This window comes from Phallusia mammillata, chromosome 1, assembly GCF_965637545.1.
Source record: "Phallusia mammillata chromosome 1, kaPhaMamm4.hap1.1, whole genome shotgun sequence".
Classification (NCBI taxonomy): Eukaryota; Metazoa; Chordata; class Ascidiacea; order Phlebobranchia; family Ascidiidae; genus Phallusia; species Phallusia mammillata.
In genome coordinates, this window is record NC_137252.1 from 9,197,410 (window position 1) to 9,222,766 (window position 25,357).

At 41.3% G+C, this 25,357-nt stretch overlaps 3 protein-coding genes across 6 annotated transcripts in view; 2 read left to right on the top strand and 1 right to left on the bottom strand.

Moving 5' to 3' along the window:
* The window catches only part of LOC145209172 (tectonic-2-like), a 40,268-nt gene that overhangs the window by 11,811 nt on the left and 3,100 nt on the right, over nt 1–25,357 (bottom strand). Inside the window, exons 11-12 of the mRNA XM_080079429.1 lie at nt 20,734–20,907; nt 19,981–20,163 (exon numbers count right to left, since the gene is read on the bottom strand). Of these exons, the coding sequence (XP_079935555.1) occupies nt 19,981–20,163; nt 20,734–20,907 (357 nt within the window). The remainder of the gene's footprint in view (nt 1–19,980; nt 20,164–20,733; nt 20,908–25,357) is intronic.
* LOC145209175 (uncharacterized) lies at nt 9,588–16,482 on the top strand. Of its 2 annotated transcripts, none has more exons than XM_080079433.1 (8): nt 9,588–9,871; nt 12,047–12,268; nt 12,607–12,733; nt 13,010–13,251; nt 13,511–13,673; nt 13,888–14,491; nt 14,844–14,999; nt 15,906–16,482. In XM_080079433.1, the coding sequence occupies exons 1-8, from the start codon at nt 9,793–9,795 to the stop codon at nt 15,996–15,998; spliced, it is 1,686 nt and encodes a 561-aa protein (XP_079935559.1). In that variant the 5' UTR covers nt 9,588–9,792; the 3' UTR covers nt 15,999–16,482. The 2 variants fall into 2 exon arrangements, with proteins under 2 accessions (XP_079935559.1, XP_079935560.1); XM_080079434.1 differs by lacking the exon at nt 9,588–9,871 and adding an exon at nt 11,221–11,320.
* Nucleotides 21,429–25,351, top strand: LOC145209173 (uncharacterized). Of its 3 annotated transcripts, none has more exons than XM_080079432.1 (8): nt 21,429–21,714; nt 21,984–22,238; nt 22,402–22,554; nt 22,796–23,121; nt 23,287–23,592; nt 24,011–24,156; nt 24,224–24,645; nt 24,992–25,351. In XM_080079432.1, the coding sequence occupies exons 2-8, from the start codon at nt 21,987–21,989 to the stop codon at nt 25,145–25,147; spliced, it is 1,761 nt and encodes a 586-aa protein (XP_079935558.1). In that variant the 5' UTR covers nt 21,429–21,714; nt 21,984–21,986; the 3' UTR covers nt 25,148–25,351. The 3 variants fall into 3 exon arrangements, with proteins under 3 accessions (XP_079935558.1, XP_079935557.1, XP_079935556.1); XM_080079431.1 differs by having other exon boundaries at nt 21,430–21,688; nt 24,008–24,156; XM_080079430.1 differs by having other exon boundaries at nt 21,431–21,714; nt 24,008–24,156.

Sequence of the window (25,357 nt, forward strand, 5' to 3'; positions counted from 1 at the left end):
GCAGAGCAGTCTTCCAGGAGTTTTACTTTGTGGCCAACTTTCTCAAAACCTAAACTTGTTTTTTGAGTAAAGTGTTCATATAGTTTGTCACAAGCAATGTCGCCTAAATATTATGTTCCGCAGAATGCAAAATGCACAAACTGCTAACAGACATGCATTTCTTTTTTGTAAAACCCGATAATATTGGCGAAAGCGGTTTGCACACATGCAGTTATATAACCTGACAAAAATTTAACCCAAACCGAAAGACTTGTGCAAAACAATGTTAATCGTCCTGTTGCGTAGAGATTAATTGTTGCATGTAGGTTTGTGTTTCGACGGAAACAGGATATTTTTACACCAAGAAAACGCTTTCTGCGAGTTTCACCTGGTTTACGCAGCTTGGCGGTCGAAAGCAAACCAGGCGATCTTGTTTCGTTGCCCTGGCGTGCCCGCAAGATGTTTAACGTCGCTCGTATTTTAGCCAACGATAAATCACCTTAAGCAATGCACACGAAACAACGGACCTGGGCAGTCCGCAAAGATACGAGAGCGTGAGAAGGTCAAAACGCCAAGCAAAATGTTTGCCGGTTCGAACGCGAAAACTTGGTTTAAGCCAGCAGTCGAGCACTCAAATTGAGTAAAGTAAGTAGACGCAGAGGTAGGCCATTTGCGAGGAAATATATGTGAAGGCAGCAGTTTTGTACAAGGCGGCAATTAGGTAAAGTTTTAACGAGTGTAAACCCAAAGTGGAAGAGATTTATACACTGGAATTTGGGTGAAAGGCAGGAGATGTATCGGATTTTGGTTGGTTTTCTAATGGTAACATATGATAAAAAAATAAAAAGGACCCAAGAAAATTAGATTTAATGGTTTATACGTCGTGTCGTATCTTATGGTTTTGTAGTTTTTGGACAGAACTTTAATACTGAAGTCAGGGCGTGTAACGCTGTTGTGTAACAGCCAGGTAATCAAGATTAACAAAGGCTGTTCCCAACCTTGGTCTGGAACAAATCGTGACATGGCAAAAAGTTTGGCGTACGCTGCGCGAGGTTTTCACAGAGAAAAAGTTTGCTTTTAGGATAATGATTGCATGTTCCAAATGCGGTGAAAGACATGGTATATGCACAAACATGGTTGTTCGCATTTACCATGGCCTTAAGGTTCGAGTGACTGCTTGTTTATGAAGCTGTTTGATAACTCGTGAAACGTTAGCCCATCTTAAGAAGTTTATTTTGATTTACCAAAACAATACATTTTCTTGTCTCTTCTAAGCTCAAATCTTTTTCTTAGCGAATAGCAGATTCGACACCATACTAAAATTCATAACTCATCATTAGCACGTCTATAGTGCTGATTGTGATTGGCATTAATTGCAATTAAATGCAGATCAAGTAATAATAATCAAATGGTCTAAATTGCCAATGCGTGAGTTAAGGAAATTCGTGTAACATTTATTTAAATGTGTCAACTTTTGTTGGGAATGTAAAAACATAGTTACGCCATGTTAATCGCCGTGTTACAAACGAGATTGAGACAAAAGTGAATAAATGACAATAAATTACAGACAAAGCAGGATCTGCGTTTTGCCTACAGCTAATTTGCAGAAACTCTTAATTTCTGATAAAAAAGTTTCTGAAAAATCGGGAGCAATGAAGCTGAAATTTGCAGCCCATAATGAACACGAATTTGTACGCAAAAACACGATGAAAATCAACGCACGCCCATAACTAACCGATTTTTACGCCATTTTTGTGACATAACTTTTCCGAGATCATATCCCAATACCACTTAATGCAACAATGTTACCTTAACGGGAGAAACGTTGTCATACATTTTTGGTATACATTAAGCAACACAACAGCGCAATGTTTGACCCCGGGTTTACAAGCTGAAACCTTAACCAGCAAACGTGAAGTTTTTGCGTCAGTGTTATTCTTGGTTGAAAGTTGGGATATATAACTGAATGTTAGTTTGTAGGCCAATGGTCTAATAAACCGAAAAAAGTGGTTACAACTGAACAGAACAATCGATGAATGTGTCACACAAACCTTTGCCCGATACTTGTCTCAATCAGCGCTGTTAGCAAACTTATGTCCAAAAAACAAAAACAAATCATAAACCACACAACACCAATTTCTTACAAACGCTACAAAAAATTGGATCATCGTTACTTAGCAATAACATCAAACAGTTAAACATTATCGTGGTTAAAATTAAATGTTTTATTTGTTATTAGCATGTTAAAATATAAACGAGTTTCGTAAACTGGTCATTCAACCCGTCCTAAAATCCAAGCATTTGTTCAAGGAAAAGTGTTTAAAAATGGGAACCCATAATTACTCAGGTTATCGACAGAAACGCAAAGGTTGTTTTTTTGCGCTTAGACTACATAAGTGCATGGATTTAGGTTGCAACCCTTCATTTCGACACAAATGCCGAGTCACTGTGAAATCAGTTCTTGATTTTGACCGGCGTATTATTAGATTGGAAACGTGACTTGTCCCGCGGAGAGCGAATATAACATATTGACCAAATAAGATTACTAAATATAGCAAAGTTAAACTTATTTTTCGTGAAAATACTAATAATATTACAGGCTGTGAAAGAACAGCAGTACAGCACATTGCGGTTAGTGACACGTGCATTGCAAATTTTTGTTTGTTTGTTTTTGGAAATGGACATGAATTCAAGTTGTATGCGCTTACGAGCCACATTTTGGTAATGATGTAATAACCTTAAAACTTAACATTGAGGGGATTTCAGGTCCACCTTAAAATTTTGGATTACCACGAATTCTTAAGCGTTTTTAGGTCTTAAACGCGCCTTACGAAAAAAAATCTTAAACGTACAAAGCGACGAAGCATTGATGCTGTGCGCATAAAGAACACCAAGCAAACCTGAGACCTTAGCAGCCCGACTCATTCGGGATTAATGTCAAATCAAGATTTCAAGATGAAAAAGCAAAATGTTAAGGATTTCAATTCTATGTATTTAAAAGTACTGTGGTATGTGGTTGAATTTTTTTCAAACAAATGTTAAAAAACGCTTTTTCCTTGCGCTATGAAACTCAATTGACATTGGCTTGCTTTATCAGCTGTGTCAATCAGGGAGGATGATGTAAAGAAGGTTTTTTCAGATATGTAATTTTTAGTCAGTGGCCAAATTAAGTTTGTTGGTCATACATACATTATTTCAAACAATTTTGCTTAAGATTGTAATAGGGTCAAACTGTGATTTAATCAAATTTTGTGATCAACAAATCAACAATCTTGCCTTATCTAATAACCACTCGCTACTTAGCAAAAACGTCATTGATTGTGAGTCACATCAGAAAGCAGCAGGTACCTCTGTTAACGGCCAACATCAGGCATAGAAATTTGCAGCAGCTCAAAGTATCGTTTAAAACAACTAGGACGAACGGCGCAAAAATATTTACACACTTATCGACAAACAAAATTATTCTTCGCAGAATTTCGAAACAGGTGTTGGGTTGTCGGACCGGTTTCCTTGCCAACAGGTTTCAATGTTCAACGAAGCCACCATTTCAGTTCAGATGATGGATATGCGATTTAAGCGAGTTTGAGAGCGAGCTAAGCGCGATCACGCGTACTCAAAAAATGTGAAAGGTGTAGTAGACAAAAATAAAAGGATAAAAGTTTTGTTTGACCTTTTCTACAGAAAAAAAGCGTAAAAATATGTCGGCCACACGAAACAGGAGCACTAACACGCACAAGCGTGCAAGCAGCAACATCCAACTAGTTTTTTCGAAATCAAATACCAATGCCCGTTTATTGTATTCCGAAGGTATTCCAAAAGTTTGGTTGGTAAAACATTTTACACAGCGTTTATTCAGATAACGAACAATCCAGTTTCAACAACATGTTAATAACCTGCGTTGTGTGTAGGTCCATCATTAGCGGAGAAACGTTACATTGGCGTTTTGCCCAAAGCAACTAACAATCAAAAATATGCCAAGCGCAACTGAGAATTAACTCGAAAGGCCAAAAAGGTCATCGCCGTAGTATTAAGCCACTAAAAACCGAAGGTAACTCCGGCCTGAGCACAGTTTCTCGCCAATACAGCGTGTGGATACAATTGCCCGTCGGCAACAATTGAAATCACAGTTCTCCGCGTTTGAAGCAGGTATTTTGGCTCAAAGAACGCGATTCTTGTCGCATTGGCATCACACCACTTGTCGCTACGCATCCTTTACGTAATATAAAGACAATTGTTGCCCTCAAAGAAGTCTGCTGGGCGCGTCTCCTTATCCACACACACACACGCACAAGAAATATGGTAATATTGTGGCTCGAATGTGGTGGATTCTGTAAGCGCAGTGCTTGAAGCGGGCGTTCTGGCATCTCGGCAAGCTGTAATTATCATTTCTGTGAGCTTAGTTTAAAGCCTATGTGTCATCGCATGGTCGGTATTTCGCAAAAGCACCATGCCGGGAGTTGCCACATGTGCACTGAATGCGCGGTATTTCTGTGTTTGACACATTTTGCTTTCAATCAACGTCGACAAAAGAGTATAAATAACACACGGAAAACCACAAACAATTTGATCACTTATATGCGACGAGACTGAAATTGCAACTTGCATTATTAGTCTGGATTCATTTATTTGTGTTTTCCGATGCTTCAAACAAATCGGTGGACAGGTATCAATTATACCATCACTTTAAATTGATTTTCGAACTCAGGCATGGCGTTTAACCAAGGCGAAGTAATAGGCTAAAACAGAAGAAAAAAAAGATTGGACAAAACTGCAAACAATGCTTAAAAACCTAAGGCAAAAAAAGAACCTAGTCTGATGATAATACGCTAGTACGGTCGTCTAGGTTCATTTCGGTTGGCTGTTTATTAGACTTGCCAATAAACAAACCAACGTTTTCGCGAAAATAGGTCACATTGAAATTACCACTCCACAAATACCGATCGATCCAAAAAAACTCAACGGCATTTACCGCAAAGATTCCAGACATCCTGTCCGTGTCACGAAATAATGGGTTCAATCCGTTTCAACCGACTTTCAGACAACTATATAGCGCTCGACCTATCTTCACCGATTAAACCTACATCAACCCAAGCCTGATACTTATGCGGTTAAACATCCCTTGCAAACGGACAAAACTTTGGCTGAACCTTTGTAGTTTTTAGGAAGAACAGACAACGAGATAAATGCTATACATATGCAAAAATCAAGGTTACGTTAGTGAATCCGCTACTTCATGTAGCCACGAAGATACACTCGTTTCTTGTTAAATCTATAGCGAAAGCATACATTTAGATTTATTCATTGTTTGAATTTTTCCTATACATATCACCGTTTAAAGCAGGGGTGGGCAACATACGGCCCGCGGGCCGGATCCGGCCCGCGACGGAATTTTGAGCGGCCCGCAGACGGTTTCTGGTCTTGCATGATAACGTGGCCCACGGCCACAGTCTTCCGCAATCCCCTACTACTTGCTTACTGCGTCAAATTATAGTTGTAACGGACAGTAACGCTCCCCAATAGCAAAAAAACTTTCCCGCCGTTGTAACCATCGCACCATACGTCCATTGTTACGACATAACTGCCAACCTTGTGGGTGGCCTGATTTCTCGGTTTTCTTTCTTTCCACACGTGTTGCCTAGTTAGTGTTTCAGCAGTACCTAAGTCTGTGGTGTATGCATTAAATTTGCTGTGGTGAATAATTTTATGTTATATCAGTTAGATTGTTTGGACTGTATTGTAATTGCGACGTTCTTGATTGTATTTAGTTTAGGTGGTCAAAAATCCGTTTTAAATCACTGGATAAATACGCGATTAATATATCGATTCAGGAATCCGGCCCGCCAAGTACTTCATTTTCCCATATCAGGCCCGCCGACTGGAGAAGTTGCCCGCCCCTGGTTTAAAGGTACATATGAAGTGTTAAAGTTTCGGAATTGCTTGAACTATTTTTAAAAAGTAATTCATTGCAGTCAGTGAGCTAACTGTAACTACATGCCAAACGGTTTACGCCAGCAATACGAACAAAAGCGAAAAACAACCGACACCTTGCGTCAAATACACCTTGACAACACAACAAATTCTTTTCGAAAAGCGTGGCCTGCAATTGCGATAAAACCACAGCACAAAATTGCTACAAAGTTTGGGCAGTGTGAATCTTCCCAAGAAACTGTTACGTTGAAATCAACCACAAACACGTCGTTTGGTAAAATAAAGAATGTTTTCTTCACACATCATTAAAAAATCGAGTTAAAGCGCGGTCACACAATACAAAGCCAAGCATTCTTGCTAGTTTGAAAGCATTACATTAAAAACGATAACGATTTTATCACAGCACTTTGTATTCTCAATTTTTAAAAATACGGATCAGTTGAAACCACTATCAGGTAATGTTCAAAGTTTTGTGAACATTTGTTTTGTACTTTTTTATTTTATTTCAGTTTTGCACATCCTTTTAGTGCGGACTTTATTGGCCAGTTTTTTATTTTGCAGTCTAATGGTCAAGCACGAAGGTTCGTGTAATGGTGAAGCACGAAGGTTCGTGTAGAAAGCAAACGGTTCTTAAAAGGCGGCTTATGGAATCTTAATGTCATCCATTTAAGCACCCGTCCATATTCGGCGGGTGTAAGTCGCCTTCGATGCAACAAAATGTCACGTGATTCACTAGCGGTCACGTGATTCACCGAGACGTGCAGGGATCGGCAGCAAGTTAAGCACGGCCGAACCGCAAACCATTTTCTGACAGAGGGCGGAGCGCGATTAAAAGCCTCATGCGTCAATAAGACTATTGTGGGCCTGCAATTTTCCGGGATAATAACAAAAACCCGAACCGTTTGAAAACAGCATCGCACAGCTCGAAGTGGATTTTTATAGCGCGATGCCACCTGAACATTCTACTGAGGATTACTGCTGGCATGAGTTGAAGTGCTGCACTCGACAGGGTGGCCATTAGTGAAACACAGATGCGCAATGGCTGGCGGGTCGATTTGGCAATTCATGGAGCTTTCCAGCAGTGCGGCCTACCGCATTCACCACTGCAATTTCGGTATTTCCTGTTGATAGCTTTAGATTAAGGCGAAAGAATGCAAATTCCACGCAATCAACACGACTAAATGCAGGTTCTTTAAGAAACCCGCCAGCAGGCAATAGATACCAAGAAAAACTCCTCCCAGAAACATTGCACAAACAAAAAGACAAAACGCGAGTCGCGGCGTAGAAGGACTACGTGGTGATTTAGACAAGCAAATGATCGAATGCAAAAATTACACGGTTTCGGAAAGGTTTCTCTAAGATACGCAACTCCACGCCTTCCACGCAAACAGATTATAAAACGTTTCGGATACCTCTTTTTTTAAATATGCTTTCGGGATATTACTCAATACGGCATGGTACTGTATATGTTAACGCATATACGAATATTAGCCCAAAAGAGAAATCTGAGATTGTAATTATACAAACTCTCACCCCGACCCCAATAGCCCAAACCGTCAGCATTTTTTACCTTTTATTAGTAAATTGCGTACTCAAGAGTAGCCAGTTTCGGAATGCATTCGCTCAAACAAATTCCCCTCGCGTGGTTTCATAAATCGGGTTATCCAACAATTTGTTAAAATGCATTCAACATTTTTACAAGTGGCTAAACTGTATAAAAGGCAACATGAAAGTTGCGTGCAGAAAAAAAGATGCACTAATTTTTTCTATGCAGCAACGTAGGGTGACAAAACTTCAATGCATCTGCACAAATTTTCATGACCGAAGTAAATAAAGTCTAATAGGCGTTACTGGGGATTTGCTATCAGGTTTGAAAATGATAAAACAGCAAGTGCTCCCTCAGTTTCACAATAACAAACCTACTTGTGAACGATTTTGGCACGGGAGAATCCTGCATGCGCGTTTAATTGGATTCGATAACGAGAACTAATCCCGTAATTTTGTCACGCCCGTGCTTTCGAGACCAAAATAGCCCGTGTTGTAATTTACCTCAATGCGACGTTGCTTGTTTTCGTACCAACTGCTTGGTACACTTGAAGCCAGTTCACAACCGAGTTGTACGCAATAGATCGTATGTTAAAAAAGTACGGTGAAGGCGATTTAATCATTGTCTTTGCGTATGTGATTCAATATGTGAAAACCCGCTTCTAATAAGCTACAGAAATGACTTTCAATGCTGATATATCAGTAGAAAATAGGGCGTTTTTTCAGAAAGTTTGGATATCAAACGTAGCAACACGTTTTCCACTTGCAAAGTAAGCGTTTGCCGATTTTTTTATTTGTTTTTATAACTTCAGTATTTTACAATAACTTGGATTAATCAAGCGATCCCTATAAACTTATTGTTTCAAATTTAGCTCAGGCACTTGGTATTTGTAAGCCACGGTTTTACAGCAAACAAACAACATACAGCACGCCAGCGTGAAACCTCCGACTGAACCTTCCACGTAAATAAGCGAGGCATTGTGGTTAGGCGCTACCCAGTGATTTGCTACTTTTCGGGCGTGAACGAAAATGTAATGGCTCGCCCCTTGCCGTTTATGACCAAACATAAGGTTGGACCTGAACGGGCAGCGGACCAATTTCGTACAGCGATTATATACAAACATGATGCCACAGGCGATTTTCGCGCTTGCCATGGAGCGGAACTTCCGTGCGTTGGTGGAAGTTGTAGTCCGCCCGTAAGGCACATGACAAATCTACACGCGCCTTCCAAAAACCTGCGAGAATTTTCTTGAAAAATTATGTTCCTTGTGCAACACGGGATTTTTTGGCGCGTACCAATATGGAACACAAACAAACACTTTGCGGAAGTTTACCTTGATTTCAAAGCGCATTTGGGGGAGCAATTTTGTCCAGGTTAAATATGGAACACAAAATGCCTCTTACGGAAAATTTAACCTAAATTCAGGCGCCTTGTCAATGCAGAATAAGGGAGCAATTTTGTCCAAGTTCTCAAATGAAAATTAATATTGCGGCACCGCCCATTCCAATTTCAATCGAGTCGCAAAATTGGCTTAAAGCTCAGTTTGCTGGGACGTTTACAACGACAGGAGGGAGTTAACGTTGCAACAAAAGTTACGGAGCGTGTAGTACGTGATAGTTTCGAATCTATTGCAGCCGCAGATCCTAATGAGGGCTCGCGGGATGTGCAATAAAGCCTTACTCGGTTATTGGCAGTTATTAGTGAGATTCTCACGCTAACGAGCTCCCCGGCACGCAAGTTACAGTTGTTATGGTGCGAGAAACAAACTAACTTATGACTCGACACAAATTTTTATCAACAGCGCTGGATCGCTAAATGCGGAAGACAAGAATAGACAGGATAATTTTGCGCAAGTCACAAGATATATCAACGCATGCTTTTGTGACTACACATTTGGAAGGTCCCGTTCCGGCCAATAAGGGTGTGGAAATGAACAACAGGGTGTGCTTATATTGATATGCATCACGATATGTCATGCATTGGCTTGCACCGCATAATGCGACTCTTGTCTAAATAAAGCCGAACCACGGGTACGCACGGGCCAGGGGCGCCGGTCGATTATGTCACTCGCACGTGAACGTGACCTGACGTCAGGGCGCGCGGGCGCGTTCGGAGGGATTGTCACTAATTGCGCGAATATTTTTATTTTCCAGATTGTTCCGTGTTTAAATACAAACGCCCGCAAACTTTTTTTCGGGCCTGGCTACTCGTATATAAGCGACACCGCTGTCCGAAAACTTACCAACCAATACCGACCAACCTTCAGAAGTGACCGTGAAGCAAAAGTATCAAGTGCAAAAAATCGGGAAATATTGTTTAATTAAAAAAGGAAAGAAGAAATGAAGAGTGTCGATTTAATATCAGTCGCTGTTCTGGCCATGGCGACTGGTGCTGTGGCCCAAACTCCCAACCTTTTCGGTAAGTGTTTTACCTTGCTTTTTCGTGAATCATAGCATGCTCACGGGCCGTTTCGCTTCTCGAAACGTTATTGTTGTTCGCGGTGCGGTAGTGCCACATGCACATTACGTTGTTATGGCAATGGCCAGGATGTTGAAACTCAATTTTTCACGGCTAAATGGTTACAAGGGTTCGAACCTATGATGTCCGCATACGAACTGCAATGTTAATGGCAAAACCGGCAATGAAAAATCGGAAATCCGCTGCGTGACATTTAGTTTTGCGTTCACTCTCGAATGACCCTTTATGCGATATTTGGCCATTACATCATGGTTTTCCCCACTTCGCGCTCATGTTGCAGCGACGTATTGCACACAAATGAATGTGCGATAACAGCCGATATTTGATTTGGCTGCCAACAAAAATCACATTTCCGCAAGTGATTTCTTAAAGGGTAACTTAAACAAACATCCTCTCGAATCTTAATGAATGCACATAGCACATTTTTCAGCGAAAAGCGTTCTATAGCGATTACGTGACAAGCGCTATTGGTATTCTAAAGTGGAAGGTTCGTGATGCAGTATGCAAAAGACCGAAAACGCAAAACGCTCTCTGAGTGCATAGTACCTTGCGGGCGCCTGAGGCAGCAGAGAGCCTGAGCTTTTTAAACAAGACATCAGACGGCTGCAGTGGCATTCGAGAGAACTCGACGCGAAAGAAGAGTCCACTAGTAGTGGCGCAAATTTTACAATAAAGCAAGTATTAATTAGCTGCCGTTTAAGGCGGGGCCTTCTTCGCTGCGCAGAGATGTAAAGCAAAGCTCAGAATCTTAATTTGAACCAGTTGGATGGTTCATCCTCTCAGCACAGTGTTAAGGTTACGAAGAGCAAGAAGAGCCAATCAGATGCAATTTAAAGGTTATTCGCAGATTAAGACCATTGCGATTATGGTAGGGTGGAGTAATTCGAGTAGGCTTGCGGAGAAAATTACCACAACTATTAGGATCGAGAGACGTTTTTCAGTTGTGGAACATTATACAACAGATTTGTACACAATCTGAATCGTTGCATTCATAATAGGCCTTGTTTTACTTTGACTTTTGGTAAAAAAAACAACTTTGCTAAAAACAACGGTGCGAGGCGATATAAAGAATGAAGAGTTTAGATTTTACCAATTGTGATGAGACAAATCAAGACAGTAAACACCTAAATGGACAAAAAAAACTAAAACTAAAAAATATTTCAAAAAACAGTAGAATTGTTGATACAAATATCGGCAAAACACTAAACTTTAGTTAAGAATTAGGGATAGCTTTTATCCTCTCCCTGATAATAAAAAAAACACTTAGGCCCTATTTCATTTAGTTATTTCTTTATTTTAGTGTCAATAAACCATAATTTTTAACTGAAAATATTTATCTTCTGGAGACGAGAAAAGCGGATATGGCACTTGTGAGATTTACAATTTTCGGTAAGTGTTGATTAATGCACGGACACCATTTTGGAATTAACTAGCTCCAGAGGCCAATAACCAACCACAAATGGGCGGAGGCTTTCCAGATCCAGCGCCCAACCATGTTCTTGGCGTGGGCACAAAAGGGCGTAACACTGTGATCCCGCAATTACAGTAATTTCGGCATTAAGGCGAAGTGTCACTTGGTTGGCCGGGATCATTGGCTCTGTCTATAATCAGGCGCTTAGCAAGACACTCAAAGAGCAGTGAAGGTGTTCATTAAGCGTTTCCCGTGTAGAGTTTGCGTGAGCTGACGCAACGTCTGCTGTCGAGCGCAAGTAATTGTTGGATTTCGGAAATTCGCCTAATCACGGTTTTATACGCTTTATGGGGATAATGGGGGTATTACAGATACCATAGAAAGGCTGTAATGCCAAAAAGCCGGTTGATCTCATATACGCACAAAAGTCAGGAAATGGGCAAAAACACCTAAAACTCCCTGATACTAATACGAAGCGACATAGGTGTATACACAACGGTATACCATCATCTTCATGCAACTAACATATGCTTTCAAAGTTACCGTACCATTTACAAACGTAAATAAGGCTGTAGACCGTTGCAGTTACACAATGCATTCAAAACCATCCACAATTTTACTCAAATGCAATATTTGCTTGTTAAATTTCCGGAGGAGAGTTTACTTCGATCGATGAACCTAACAAAAATTCTCATTTTTCGCAGTTTACCTACTTCTACAACAGCAGCAAGCGCTTGCTAATCACAGGCGACAACAGGAGCTCACGAGGCAGAGCGCACCCTCATGGAATGAATGGGGGAAGTGGAGCACATGCACAAGCACCGCGCAAAACGGTATGAGAGTAAGAAGTCGATCGTGCGAAGGATCTGAAACTTGCGATGAATTGGAAGGGGACAATTACCAAGTGGAAACGTGCAGTCATAAAGGTGAGGCTACAAGAAAAATAATTCAAATCCAATTATGGGTAGAATGGTTTAGGAAACGCCATCGGCGCATTTGGTCTGCAGCTAAACAGTGGAAGATAGAATTAGAAAAGACATCTTTGAAATCGATATTTTACATGATGGCTTAGTGATTAGTTTACAAAATCTTCAGGACATAACATTGCGCACATAACAACTTTTCACCGACTATTATTTTTGTGCACTGTTTTTAAAACTATATAAAAACAACGCCACAATAACCCTTTTTTGTCATTGTCCAAATCGGATCTTGTTTCCTTTATAATCTTTTTGAGTTTCCAATCTTGTTTTTGATGTTGCAGGAACGCACAATATGGACCCGGATATCGTCAATCAGTGTGAGAACGACGATGCAATGAAAAACAGCATGTCGTGTAAACTTTACATGGAGAACTCCACTCTCGCATACGACATATACGTCACAACGGGGTAAGCAAAATGCACACCAAATTCTTCGCAAATACACCCAGAAGTGAAACCAAAAATCGCAAAATGTTATCCCAACGATTTGTTACCTTTTTAATATAAATCGTTTGTATGCAGCGAAATTGACATTAGAATGAGATTTCTGTATAGTGTTTTTTGCTTTGATGGCGATTTCAGTGCAAAATGCGTAGGTTTAACGTAACAGACATCTTTAATGAACATCTTCAACACTTCCCAAATCCACCATCTTTAAGTTATTTAACTTTGCGCAACTTGCAGATGTATAATGAACGTGCTGGACGACAGCAACTACAAAGGCGACGAATCGAAATTTGTTTTCGGGCGACCAGCTGAAACTAGAACCGGTGAAGTATCGGCGATGTTTGACACTTTCCTTGAAACTCAACCGATGACCACCGGACGAATTTCATCAACCAATCAGCAACCAGCACCCCAGGGAGACGTCGGGCAACCAGAAAACCGTGGATTGAGCGCTTATATAAACAACCTATTCTGCTTAGGTTAGTATTGCATCTTTTGTACACGAAGGATGATATTTTTATGTCCACGTATGCAACACTGAGTTTTGTATGCAAAAATTGGCTGTCGATTGACAAATAAATTCGCGTGACTCGATTAGTCTGGCCCAGTTCTAAATCCCGAATCGGTTGCACGAATCAAAACTGATTCCAAAATCTCTGTCTGTTGGATAAAGAAATCTCATTCATAAAAATCCTATTTCCGGACATGCAAAACTTAATGACCCAAATTGATGTTTAGATTCCTGCCAAAGAGTGGTCGTAATGGCGACCGGCGTATCTTCCGTGCTGACAAGAGCCCCGCTTACAATCGATGGCGTCCTCTCTCTTCTGGCCACCAGAGCCCTACTTGGCAGCTCCTCAGCTATTAGTTCGGAATATTCGACGTGCATCGCAGAATGCCAGTAAGTAAAACTTTGTACTACAACAAATCACGTGAAAGTCGCCCATTTACTCCAAATTTCATAACAGATGTTTAATTTCGTCACTTAAATCTTAACATGGTTTTTACCATGTACCCATAACGCAAAAGTTGGTAATTTACTGACCATTTGTCTATTACAATTTAAATTAAGGAACATTTTTGCCTTCTTTCTCATTCAGTGTTATTTCTTGCAGGCTTTTTGGTGTCCAATACGCCTTTGCACGTTTGGATCTCGCTAGCCGCGGCCAAGATCGAACACAATTGTCTGGCGATCTTCAAGTATCGCCCTTAGCGCCTCCAGTGGTCCTGCCACCGGCACCACCGACACCTCCGATCACAGGCAAACGACGCCGACGATCTGTCCCACTCATTACCGCCCGTGGACTTACACTCAGCTACGAGCGATTTATGAGTTTAAGACGGCGGTTGGCCAACGCAAGGCGCGGCGGATTTAAACCTACGGGCGTTCCCAAAACCACGAAGTCTCAGCGAACGAAACCAACCACTGCGAGCCTTGTTGCTGCCGACAACGAAGACAAAAACGCGACAAAACTGAGAGGTAGAATCACCGGAAAACGCCCGAAGCCAGCCAGGATTCCCGATCCAGGTGTGCTGGCTGAAAGCGCCGACCACCATAATATCAGCGCCATTTTGGTACGGGGAAAACGTCAGGCACCCATCTCGCCCGCCTCCTACACCAATCCGTGTTTCGCAACCGAAGAGATATCACGTGACCCAAGAGTACGCAATATGGACGACACGAGAGGGGAATTGTTCTTCTTCGAACGGCGGAGACAGGTTCGTGTCTCTTTACTCCTCACTTAACAATTGTAAACGCTTTTATTCCTCCTCAGTAGACTACATAGTAGATGCTAAATCAGGCAAAGATCATTTAAAATTAGGTCTATTATCAAACTTCACACTTTATATTCCCAGAGCTGAAGTGTCTATTTACAAACTATATGCACAAATTAAAGTAAATTCCTTCCCGGTTGGGAACCACTGTACTATATCATTGAAATTTTAGGCAGATGAAAGACCCTAAATTTAACACTATTAAACCGTTTTATGATGTTAATAATGACCAAATCACCTTTTGGTTAAAACAAAATACATATACCCAACATAACGGTGGTACATTTTTATGCAGAGATTTCTGCGGAGGAATTGCGCGGGTCCAGCAATTGTAAGCGGTGCGCTGTTTCAACCCAACGAGAGGGTAATGGTAGAAAGAACGCAAGATCTTGCCATATGCAAACAAGGCTTCCTGCCAAGATTCGGCCTGATGATCTTTTACGATGATGAGGTGGGTAAAACATTCCTAATATAAATGCGTATACATACCTAATAGATACATTTGTCAGAAGATGTCAAGTGTATACAACGGCTGGCAGTAACTGTTTGTACTAGTTCAAACGCTTTTGTTCGTTTTTGTAAAAGCGATGCCATTTTTTTCCGTTGTAATCTGACATGATCTACGCGTTTAGAAAAAAACAAATTGGTGAACGTATTAAGCATAAAATGCGTCTGTATATAGTAGGAGGTCATGGGGCATGGGTTGTATGGCCAATGATATTTCGATGCAATTGCGCACAATTTTGTCAACTGTGACGCAAACCAGATTGATCAGATTTCACGAACAAAAACCTTAGAATGGAGAAAATCAAGAATTCAAAATACCCACACATTTTGCCACTAATTTTTTAAATGATTATAGCTTAAGTCGACAAACTGCGAATAATGCAGTGTTTTCCTGATTCATTGCCACCGCGGTACAATATCATGTTTTTCCCACTTGACAATTGTTCCCACTGTCACAGTTGTGGGTTGGAAGCACTTGAAAGTCCAGACGCCTTGACGCATATGCAGAACAGCACCACGCAATTACAAATCAATCGACTGAAATTATTTTCGTTACAAGCCAAAGACAAACATTTTAACGAAACATTCCATTTCCAACCGTGAACGTTTGACTTTTGCCCTTTCCGGTAACGCCGTGATAAACAACGCTGTCCAAACCGTCTTTGACGCACGCCAGGTCGCAGAGCAGATGCCGACACACGTGCAGTTGTGCAATAAACATGTCCGCGCGTAATTAATCTGCCCCGGATGCAACACGCCTGATTGGGATCGACTGCTTTCACATGCAATCCTAGATCAAATCCTACGCACAATGCCTTGACGTGACCTTGTTTTTCTTGCTCTGTTTTAGGGAGAGTACGCCTTTCAGGACGGCCGGCGGTTCTCGGTCAAGTTAAAGCAATTCAAACTGGAATCAAACTGCGAGCTGTCAGTGTCGGTCTAACGACGACCACACCCCCGACACGCCCGCACGGCGTCAACAACATCGAGATCGGAGCGAAACCTGCTTCCGAGAATGAGACGCAAAACCCCCGTCCCTTTTACGTCAAAGATCGATCATTTTTACGTCATCACCACGTCACTGAGGTCTTCATCATTTCATTTGTCATTTGTGTTTTATTTTTGCGCACTTGCAGAACCCCTGGTAGCTACACTATATACACGCAGTTTACAACAGGGTTTAATATATACAGCGTTCTGCTGTGGGTATATTTAACGATATTTCAGTAGTTTTTTTTAGTTTTTGTATTCCATGGATTAAGTGCTACCATGTTTTTGTTTCCTTATCATTTGTATTGATTGTTCTGTTCTGTCTGTTGCATTTTTGTTATTCTTTTTTGTTTGTTGTACAAAAATGTGCCTCTTGTTCAAAGTTTTATGCACAGAATGAATGTTGCAATACACCTCGAAAACATATAAAACCAAAAGGCTTTTTTTTTTTTTTTGGACCAAAACTCACTATGCAACTTTGAGCAAAAGACAAACAAGATGTACCGGACAGAACGTGCTTTATATAGCAAACAGTGAACTTACGACCTATCAAATGCTCCGTTTTTGCGTAAAACGCAGGTGTATTGAGGCAAGTATGGGTATAGTGGGTAGTTTACGGTTTCAGAGCGTGCACCTGTTCAACATGATAGTGGATGATTGACAGAATAAGAAATTAAGTTGGCCGCAACCTCGCCCTGCCTTTCACCTTCAGTTGGTTGCAGCTAACGGGAAAACGACATTATAACAACTTTACATTAGTAGATCTTTGAAATAAGCAACAAAACACAGAGCCTTGGGACTGGGGTAAAGGTTGTTCGACAAGGCAGTTAACAATACAAACAGTATTTTTATGTTGGACAAAATTACTGTGGACAATTTCAAAAAGTTTTTTTACAAGTTTTTTTCCACGATTTTGTCACGCGTGTCCCTAATTTACTGCCCAAAGTACCAAACGACTGCACCTACAGATACCCAAAGAGAAATGGTTGGTCAATAGTCATCAGATATTACAACATCCATCCAGCGGCGAAACAAAAAAATATCCAGACACCCCATTAGGAAATAACAGCACCAAACATGCTGGCGTTTTCATAAAGTCCAACTCCATGCACAATTGCATGTTTGAAAAAATACGTGTCAAAGTGAATTCAAGCCAGCCACATTAAACACCGGCCGTTATTCCGATTCTGAACCAGACCTGCTCATTATCGGCTGCCAGCGACGGGTGGCGACCACAGGCAAAATAACTCAGGTTTCAAAAGGTGCCTTTTAACATGCACTTGCGCATGGATTCAACAACGTAGGATGACATTACACGCGATGATACCTGACAAAGTTTTGTCGAATCAAAATTTTCCCAGCCGTTTTTGAGAAGAGCTCGTTTTAAGATCGACAAGAGGAAGATTAGCTTGGGATTTACATTTTTTAGCAGAGTGGCCTGACGCGTTCAATTTGACGACTGCCTGCCAGTTAAAAATTCATGTTGAAATTACGTAAGCGAAGATCTATCTCCGTTGAGAAACATTTTCAACAAAAAAATTCACTCCGCAATTGAACAAAACGTTACTAAACCAACTTACGCAATGTGCAACTACTTACTAATCGGTTTCCATACAAACTGCAAAAGCTTCTAATCGATTTTCCACAAACTCAACATACAAAATTTGCAGCATCCAAGCGATTAAAAGTTTAAAATAAAAATAAGAGGCTATTGTTTTTTTTATTTAAACGACCCCGACAGTCGAGGATGGGTTTGATTTTTACCCTCTATGTCATAGAGTCTATGACGTCACAAAAGAGGAGGTATACAAAACCGAAAGTTGATACCTAGCAGTATGACGTAACGTTTGAAACATCAAAAATAGTGTCCGTTTTGTGAGATGTAAATCCAGACATAACTTTTTGCGATTAAAAAATAGCAGAAGTAAAACTAAGAAGTTTGCACGAACGCAAAGAGTGAAAAGTTGCGTCATCCGTGGAAATATGCGTGCAACATTCAGGTTCACCGAAAGCCAACCTTTTAAACCACAGCAGAAAACGGCCATTTAAATGTGGGTGGAAATCGACGCATGCAGGACACCAGCAATTAATGTGAAAACAATTTTCTCCACGGCCCATGTACTGTGGTTTGAGTGGAGTGTACGCCCTATAGTAAGAGTTAATTACCACATCCTAATAAGCTAATAAGAGTGATGCTTTAGGCGGGACAGGCATGTATATTTGACAGGTTGAAATATACACAGTAGTTCCTGCAATTTTAATCTGAGTCGTGTCGTAGGTTGGGGTGAACCCAAAATTATACAGGCGTGCCCCGATGCAGGGTGCAATTGGGTTGCGTGGTAACAGAATGACGTCTGCATTGCGTTTTTGTCGAATTTACTTCTTTAGTTTATCGCAATTTTGTGGCGTTGAATAGGGTCAAAAAGGTACAACGTGGGTAAAAACTGTACATGTAAGATGTTTGACACACATAGGGAGGACAATTACCCCAATTTCGTACAATCGATTACCAATTATTACAGCCTTACGGGTCTACATAGTTGGATTAGAGGGGTTTGCGTAAAATATAAGTCAATCACATCGGTGCAATGTGCTGCGTTGTAGTATTAACAAACGAGACAGAACAAACTTTCCACAGGATCTCGAGTCAGTTTTTCAAATTTAATGACCAACATATTTGACCAATGTTATATCGTACAGCACCAAAAGGACAACTTTACATGAATTTATGCGATTGTGTGACCTTCCGTTACACAATGTTTAAGTTAAAAGCAGAGTTCCACAAGAAAGAGCCATTTTCTTATAACTAGGTTAAACGTTTTTGATCCCGTTTCAAGACCGCCTGTCATCTCCAGTCAAATTATTGACCGAAAGATCTGGTGTCGCGAAACGTCGTCGCGGCTTGGCGTAGTGTTTACGGCTTATAGCTGCGGTGACATACAGGAGCATGACAAATTGCGGTCAATGCGGCGAAAACGTGCAGCGACCGCCGGATTACCAACAGACGGAAATAGACAAGTCCATAATATTTATTGATGGCGTCGCTACAGCCGGGCCTAACTGAAGCCTATGCAATGAACGGAGCTTGTAATGCTTGAATGGCAAGTTAAAGTTTAATGCAGCTTCAATGTGAAACCTGAAAAGGGCAATAGCGTAATAGCTGTTGTGAGTTTGGCCATGGGCGCATGCGTTTGTTTTGTACATGAGCACACGTGGGCATAGGCTCGGCTTAGGCGAGTTTGCGCACAAACAAAACGCAGCACAATGCCGATTTTGCGCAATAAACGCGTATGAGGCTGCTGCGCCTGCCGGGCTGTTGGGCGTTTCTGAAATGACGAATGTATCCAACACATAAGGAGCCAATTACACGAAGCCTGTCTTGTGGGCGTAAAGCGTTTATACGTCTTCGCTTTATAAGGAACGTAGAAAGCTACACAGTGAAATGTCTAACTTCTTTAAAGGAAGAGAATCTTATATATGGCCCGAAATTGCTGTATAAGCGCTACTATACAGATTCTACATATACAGCTTGCTTCAAACAACCAAGCAATGTTTTGGGGGTATACCTACAATTCAGTGGATTTCAACGAAATAAGCAAAGTCACAGTACCACCTGTAAATCAGTCAAACAAACATAATGCCGTCAATCACAATTTGCCAACGCCAGCAAACAACTAAAGAGTCTATTCAGTTGGTATGAAGTAATAGCGCTGCTGAAACCAAACGTTTTCTATAAATGCCGTCTCATAGTAAATGAATTTAACTTTGAAATCAAACGAACCCAAGAATGCTTTCCTGCATTTATCACCAACCCTTCTATGTTTGCACAACCTCCACGACGCCATCTAACGGCCGTCAAATAACGATTTAATACGAGACATTTCCTCGATAATAGCAAACACCAAACAAAAACATTGACTGGAAAGAACAAATACCTGGTTGCCATATCTTAAATCCTTGCGTGGTGTCAACGATTGCATTAGGTACAGTTTGGTTTCCGCTTATTACTGGTAAACCAACGTCATAGCCAGGATTGCCCGAACGTTGAACTGTGGGTGGGTTGATGAAGCTTGATCGTACAGTGAACGATTGAGACAAAATGTTGTCGGGTGGTGTTCCTAATACAATGGAAATGGTGATGTAGGTTTTCTAGTGTTTAACCACTGACTTGCAGATTTTATAACTGATTTAAAACGCATTTTGTCAGAAATAATAGCAGTAAAGTATCTAAACATGACATTTTTAAGAAGTAGCATAGTACAAAGGTTATGTTTGCAGATCGCTATGTTGCAACATCAAAAGTTTTAAATGCATTTAAAGCCAAATGACACCGGTTAAAAATCTCTGCTCCACCCAAATCAGCTCAGTGTTCTCAGAAGAGCGTTTGCAATCATTTAGGACTAAATCAAACCATTTAAAACAGAATATATTCTGCTGTATACAGCAACAAGGAAAATGTGGTCACATATCTTGTTATTCGTCCAACCATTTTGGTAAAATGTTTTCGCAATATTAACAACTTTTAACACCAAATAAACCGTCTCTGGGTTTTGTTTCTATTACCTTCCCTTATGATCGTTTTGAAATCGCTAAGCTGTACACAAAAAGATTTTCAAAAACGTCTAAATTTATTTTATGCTTTGAGCTTTACAGCACCAAGAATGAATTTCTTTGCAGAAATAACTTACCCTCCGCCGGGAGCGTTCCAGTCAACGGGACATCGGCAAGGATGACGTCAACATCAACGTTTGTCACACGATTTCCTTCCCACGTGATAAAATACGTCACACTGACCACCGCATTGTTGCAAGTCGCACCAGCCACTGTTGGCGAAACTACGTTTGTTGCTGGACCGATCGTGCCTAAACAATGCACGCAAATTACTAAAGTGTTTTAATACTATGCCTGCTTTCCATGTTGACTTGCACCTGTGAAGAACAAGAGTAACAAAATTTTTACGTTGTATACAATGTATAGTTTTTTAAACGAATATAAAACGAGGCACAAATGTGTATCTTTTACCACTAATATCAAGTGATCATTGTTTGTTTGTTTGTTTTTTGTCTTAAAATTTCAAGCACCAACAACCGACGGTTTTGAAAATATTCTAGTGTTCTCCATAATTATACTTCCAGGTCTTGAAGAAAAACATAAATATAAAACAACACCTTCATGCACAGCATTTACACAACAATAGGCAGGCCCTTAACGCAAGGCTTAAAGACGCGCGTGGATTTGCTTTAGACTTCTGAAGAAATTCAAAGTTGGCGGCGTTGATTGCAATCGGCGGGACAAACGTTGAAACTCGAGAGGCGCGATTTTGATCAATCACCGCGCATTCCTGATACGTACACGTGGAACGCTTGGGCCGTTTGTAAACGTTGCAAACCGAATCCGTTGTCATATTTTATTTGGACGCTCTTGAGTTTAGCGAGGATTTTATGCTGGAGCGCAGCTTGTCCACTACTTGTACGTATTTACTGCACAGTTACATTTACGAACAGACATTTTTCAAGGCTCTTTTGCACGAGTTTTACTGCATCCGAGAAGTTTTACTGATTGTTGGAGAGGCTTATTGCGAGAGTTTTATCAAAAAGCCGCAATTTCAGATACCAACCGGCAAATTTTACTGACCTGTTTAAGGTACTGCATACCTTGTTAACTTAACGGTAAGTCAGAGTGACCGAAGTTGCATTATTTTCTTAAAAACGTTACAGACATATGTGCTTGAATCATGATTTAGAAATATTTATTAAATTTACTTTTTGTGAAAAATCAAAATTGCTGTACGACAAACCAACCGCATAACTCTGCTAACATTCTTTCATTGTCCAGAAAAACCTAAATCATGAAAAAATGATTTACCAAACCAAGATGTTTTTTATATCAATGTTATTCTTAAACGTGACTTATTAGACAACCAATTTTATTTGTTTAGAAAATGGCGATAGAGTCGCGTTTCCGTACCCGGGGAGGCTACAGTCACGTGACCCCCTACAATCGACAGAATCGCGGGGTGTTGGCCCGAAAACCCCCTGCACCCCCCACTACTCGGGCCCGCAGCAGTGGTGCCGCAGCTTCATACGCTTTCGTCGCTTCGCAGCGAACGTCTTTGGGAACTGGTGGAGCTGTGACGTCAATGGGTCGCGGTCACATGGTGGCGCCATGTAGCCAGCAACAACCAGCGATGAAGGTCAACAAAACGTTGTACTGAAATTTTTGACAAAAATTCTGATGCAAATCATTTTTGTAGGTTTGTTTTTTCGTACAAATCCCCATCACAAACTGCAGAGATTCGTTTTTCCATTATGCAACAGTCAACATTTCATTATTTAAAATATTTTTGCCTATTTCAGACTTTACAGCAATGCGGAACAGGTGGGGTTCCATACAATTCTGACACAAACATGGCTTTCGTCGCAATGCCGATGACACTTCCGCCGCCGATTTGCGCCCAAACCAGACTTCCCCAGTTCGACCGCTTGTATGAAGAGTTTGAAAAAATGAAGGTAAGGCCAAACCTGGATTTCCAGTAAAATTGCAATTGTTGAATACACAGATTTAGAAGACGTTGCGCTCTGGATTCCAAGCTTGTGTAGAATTTACTTAAGCTTTCCAATAACTTTTTGCAACTGCCCCTAGTTTACAATCTTTCACTGGTATTTAGTAGGGCGGAGCTTTAAACCATTAACACAAGCACAGCATGAAAGAGTTAATTTCAATCCTCAATAATATTTTTTTTTCTTCCAGCGAGGTGGGTTTGTGATCCAGCCCCAACCACAACCCCAGCTTCCACCCCCACCAAGCACCCTTTCAATGGAACTTCAGGTACCTCCACCCCCAACTCAGCAATCGGTCCAGCGCATTCCAAGTCCCACACCCTCCGCTGGCTCTTGTGCATCATCTAGCGGTGGAGATCAGCCCGAGCAAGGAGTGTTCGCGACAGCCATGAAGCTCTTTATGCACTCCTATATGCCAACGGCCTGCTTTGATTGCGCCACTCCAGTAGACGATTGGGGAAGAGAAGCACAAGCGCTGCTCGCTGAAGTGATGGCGCCCGGCCAGGTCGACGAAAGGTATGAACCAACGTAGTTTAAAGGTCTTCGGAGTGTATGGTTTCAGCTAACTGGTGCTTATGAACTATTTCCAAAGGACTGTTTCTGCTAAAATCAAATTTTACTTGTGGCCCGTTTTCATGTACGACCATACAGTTCGAAACAAACTGACAGTTTGTCATTTAGATCCACAAAGAGCACCTGGCCACACAGCTCCAGTAGCCGCAACACGTCATCAGACTATGACGTCAGTATCAGCGGGTCCAGTAGCCCCGATAAAACGTGTGGTATTGGGGTCGGTCTAGGGCCCGTCTGCAACCCCATGTGGGTGAGCGGCACGCAGCAGCAACATAAGATGGACATCCATCGACACATACTAGAGATAAAGCCGTCACCTTATCCCGGGGGAAGTCCTCTCTCACTTCCGTCGGTTATAAGCAACCACAGCAGTGATAACGACGCTGATGACGAGTCCGTTGCGTCATCCACAAGGTATGGTTTGAAATTGAATGTTAACAAAATTTCGATGGTGGTAGTGTCGGTATAGTTGGGGCTACCACATTTTGACCCACAGGCGGAATGCAAGCCGACGATTTAGACTAACGATGAAGATAGGTTATGTCATTGCAGTAAATGCTTTGACTGCGACGATTTAGGGTCATTAATCCATGACTGCTGGAAATTGCTACACAGGACATATGTATTTTTATTTAATGTTTTTCACTCTGAAATTTCTATTTTGTCATTCTGTCATTTTACCTATTTCTCTAGGTTCGGTATGTCACATAGAAAATTCACCATCATAAGTTGGCTTTACAGATAGAAGAGAAAGAGTGACATGAAGTTTTGGCTTGTTCGCGTTAAGATTAAGAATAACTCATTAATCTATATTTATGTTGTTCTATAGCAGCCCCGCTTCGATCGTTCCGAGGGCACCAGGCAACACAACAGTGCGCCGTCCGTCTTACAAGAAGAAACACGACTCTGCTCGAATTCGCTTGTCGATGGATTCTGGTTACCAGTCATCGTCCACAGACGGTGGCAGCTCTTGTCACGGTGGGTGCATGTGATACGTAAACGCACATTAGCCAATCAGCATCTTTCACGTGACCATGTTTTAAAGGCAGCCAGGCGCCAGCGGGTGGTTTAGACTCGGACGGTTTCTCCTCAGACATTGGATCCACTTGTTCGTCTCGTCCTTCGTCGCCAACGCGAGATACAGGGTTTTTATCGCCCACCGACCTCCCACCTTATTTGAACGCCCTGCTTGAAGCACCCTGGATCCGAAACGCCTCGTCTAATGCACAAAGCCGTACGGCTGTACAACGCGACGCTCCTATACCTACTGTAGCTTCTGTGGGCGAGAATACTTCCATACCCATACAGTCACAGCCGTCGTCAGGCGCCGAGGGTAGCACCTACACGTACCACAAGCACAAAGATTGGATAACTGACGAGATTCTAGAGATGATTGTGGTACGAGATCGCCTCTACAAGCGCATGAAGAAGCACCCGGCGCCTGACATTGTCGACATGTACAAAAAGGTAACTGCTATTCTTGTTGTGTTTATCATGTGTGCCTGTTCTGGCAATATAGGTACAGAAGTACAAAATGTATACGGTAGGTAAGGTTGAAATAAATGTAGTTTAAATATTAGATCCCAGTTCTAGAATGTAGATAGGTTGGCACATATTGTAACAGAAAGTGGCATGCTTTTGTTTTTTATTAAACGATGGCAAAAATTAGCTAAATGGTTTAACAAAAAGATTTAGAATCATTGTTTTGAACAGTTGCCTATTTCAATGGACAAATTCGTCAAAATGTTGTTACGTCATGAAATCTACGTCATCTTTTCCAACACGAAGTCAAAAAGTAACCATGTTATTGCAGGTGCGGAACATGGTGGTTGGGATGACGCGCAACGCAAAAAGGGCTCACGAAAAAAAGTTGGAGGATGAAGCAGCACGATCAAGAATGTCAGGGTACCACAATATGGGACGGTCGAGACCAAGACGTTCGTCATCAAGTTACCACAGACCAAGGTAGTAGTGGTACGTCATCGCCAGTTACGTCATTTTACCGCCAGGACAAACAATGTGAGATATTATTTCTATCTTGTGTATTTTAGTCGCGTTCCGTTTTGTTTTAATTTTTTCGTTTTTTCTCCGCATTTGTGTTTGTTATTTTTTGTTGCGTTGCGTTTTCAAGAGTTTTATGTGAAGCTGAAATAAATGTGCATGCATGATTTGATCACAC

Bases quoted from the DNA above. Each gene is read 5' to 3' on its own strand.
- LOC145209175 (XM_080079433.1), top strand. From the start codon at position 9,793: ATGAAGAGTGTCGATTTAATATCAGTCGCTGTTCTGGCCATGGCGACT. The intron at 9,872-12,046 runs GTAAGTGTTTTA...CATTTTTCGCAG, and splicing joins CCAAACTCCCAACCTTTTCG to TTTACCTACTTCTACAACAG. The intron at 13,674-13,887 runs GTAAGTAAAACT...TATTTCTTGCAG, and splicing joins ACGTGCATCGCAGAATGCCA to GCTTTTTGGTGTCCAATACG.
- LOC145209173 (XM_080079431.1), top strand. From the start codon at position 21,987: ATGGCGATAGAGTCGCGTTTCCGTACCCGGGGAGGCTACAGTCACGTG. The intron at 23,122-23,286 runs GTATGAACCAAC...TTTGTCATTTAG, and splicing joins CCCGGCCAGGTCGACGAAAG to ATCCACAAAGAGCACCTGGC. The intron at 24,646-24,991 runs GTAACTGCTATT...ATGTTATTGCAG, and splicing joins TTGTCGACATGTACAAAAAG to GTGCGGAACATGGTGGTTGG.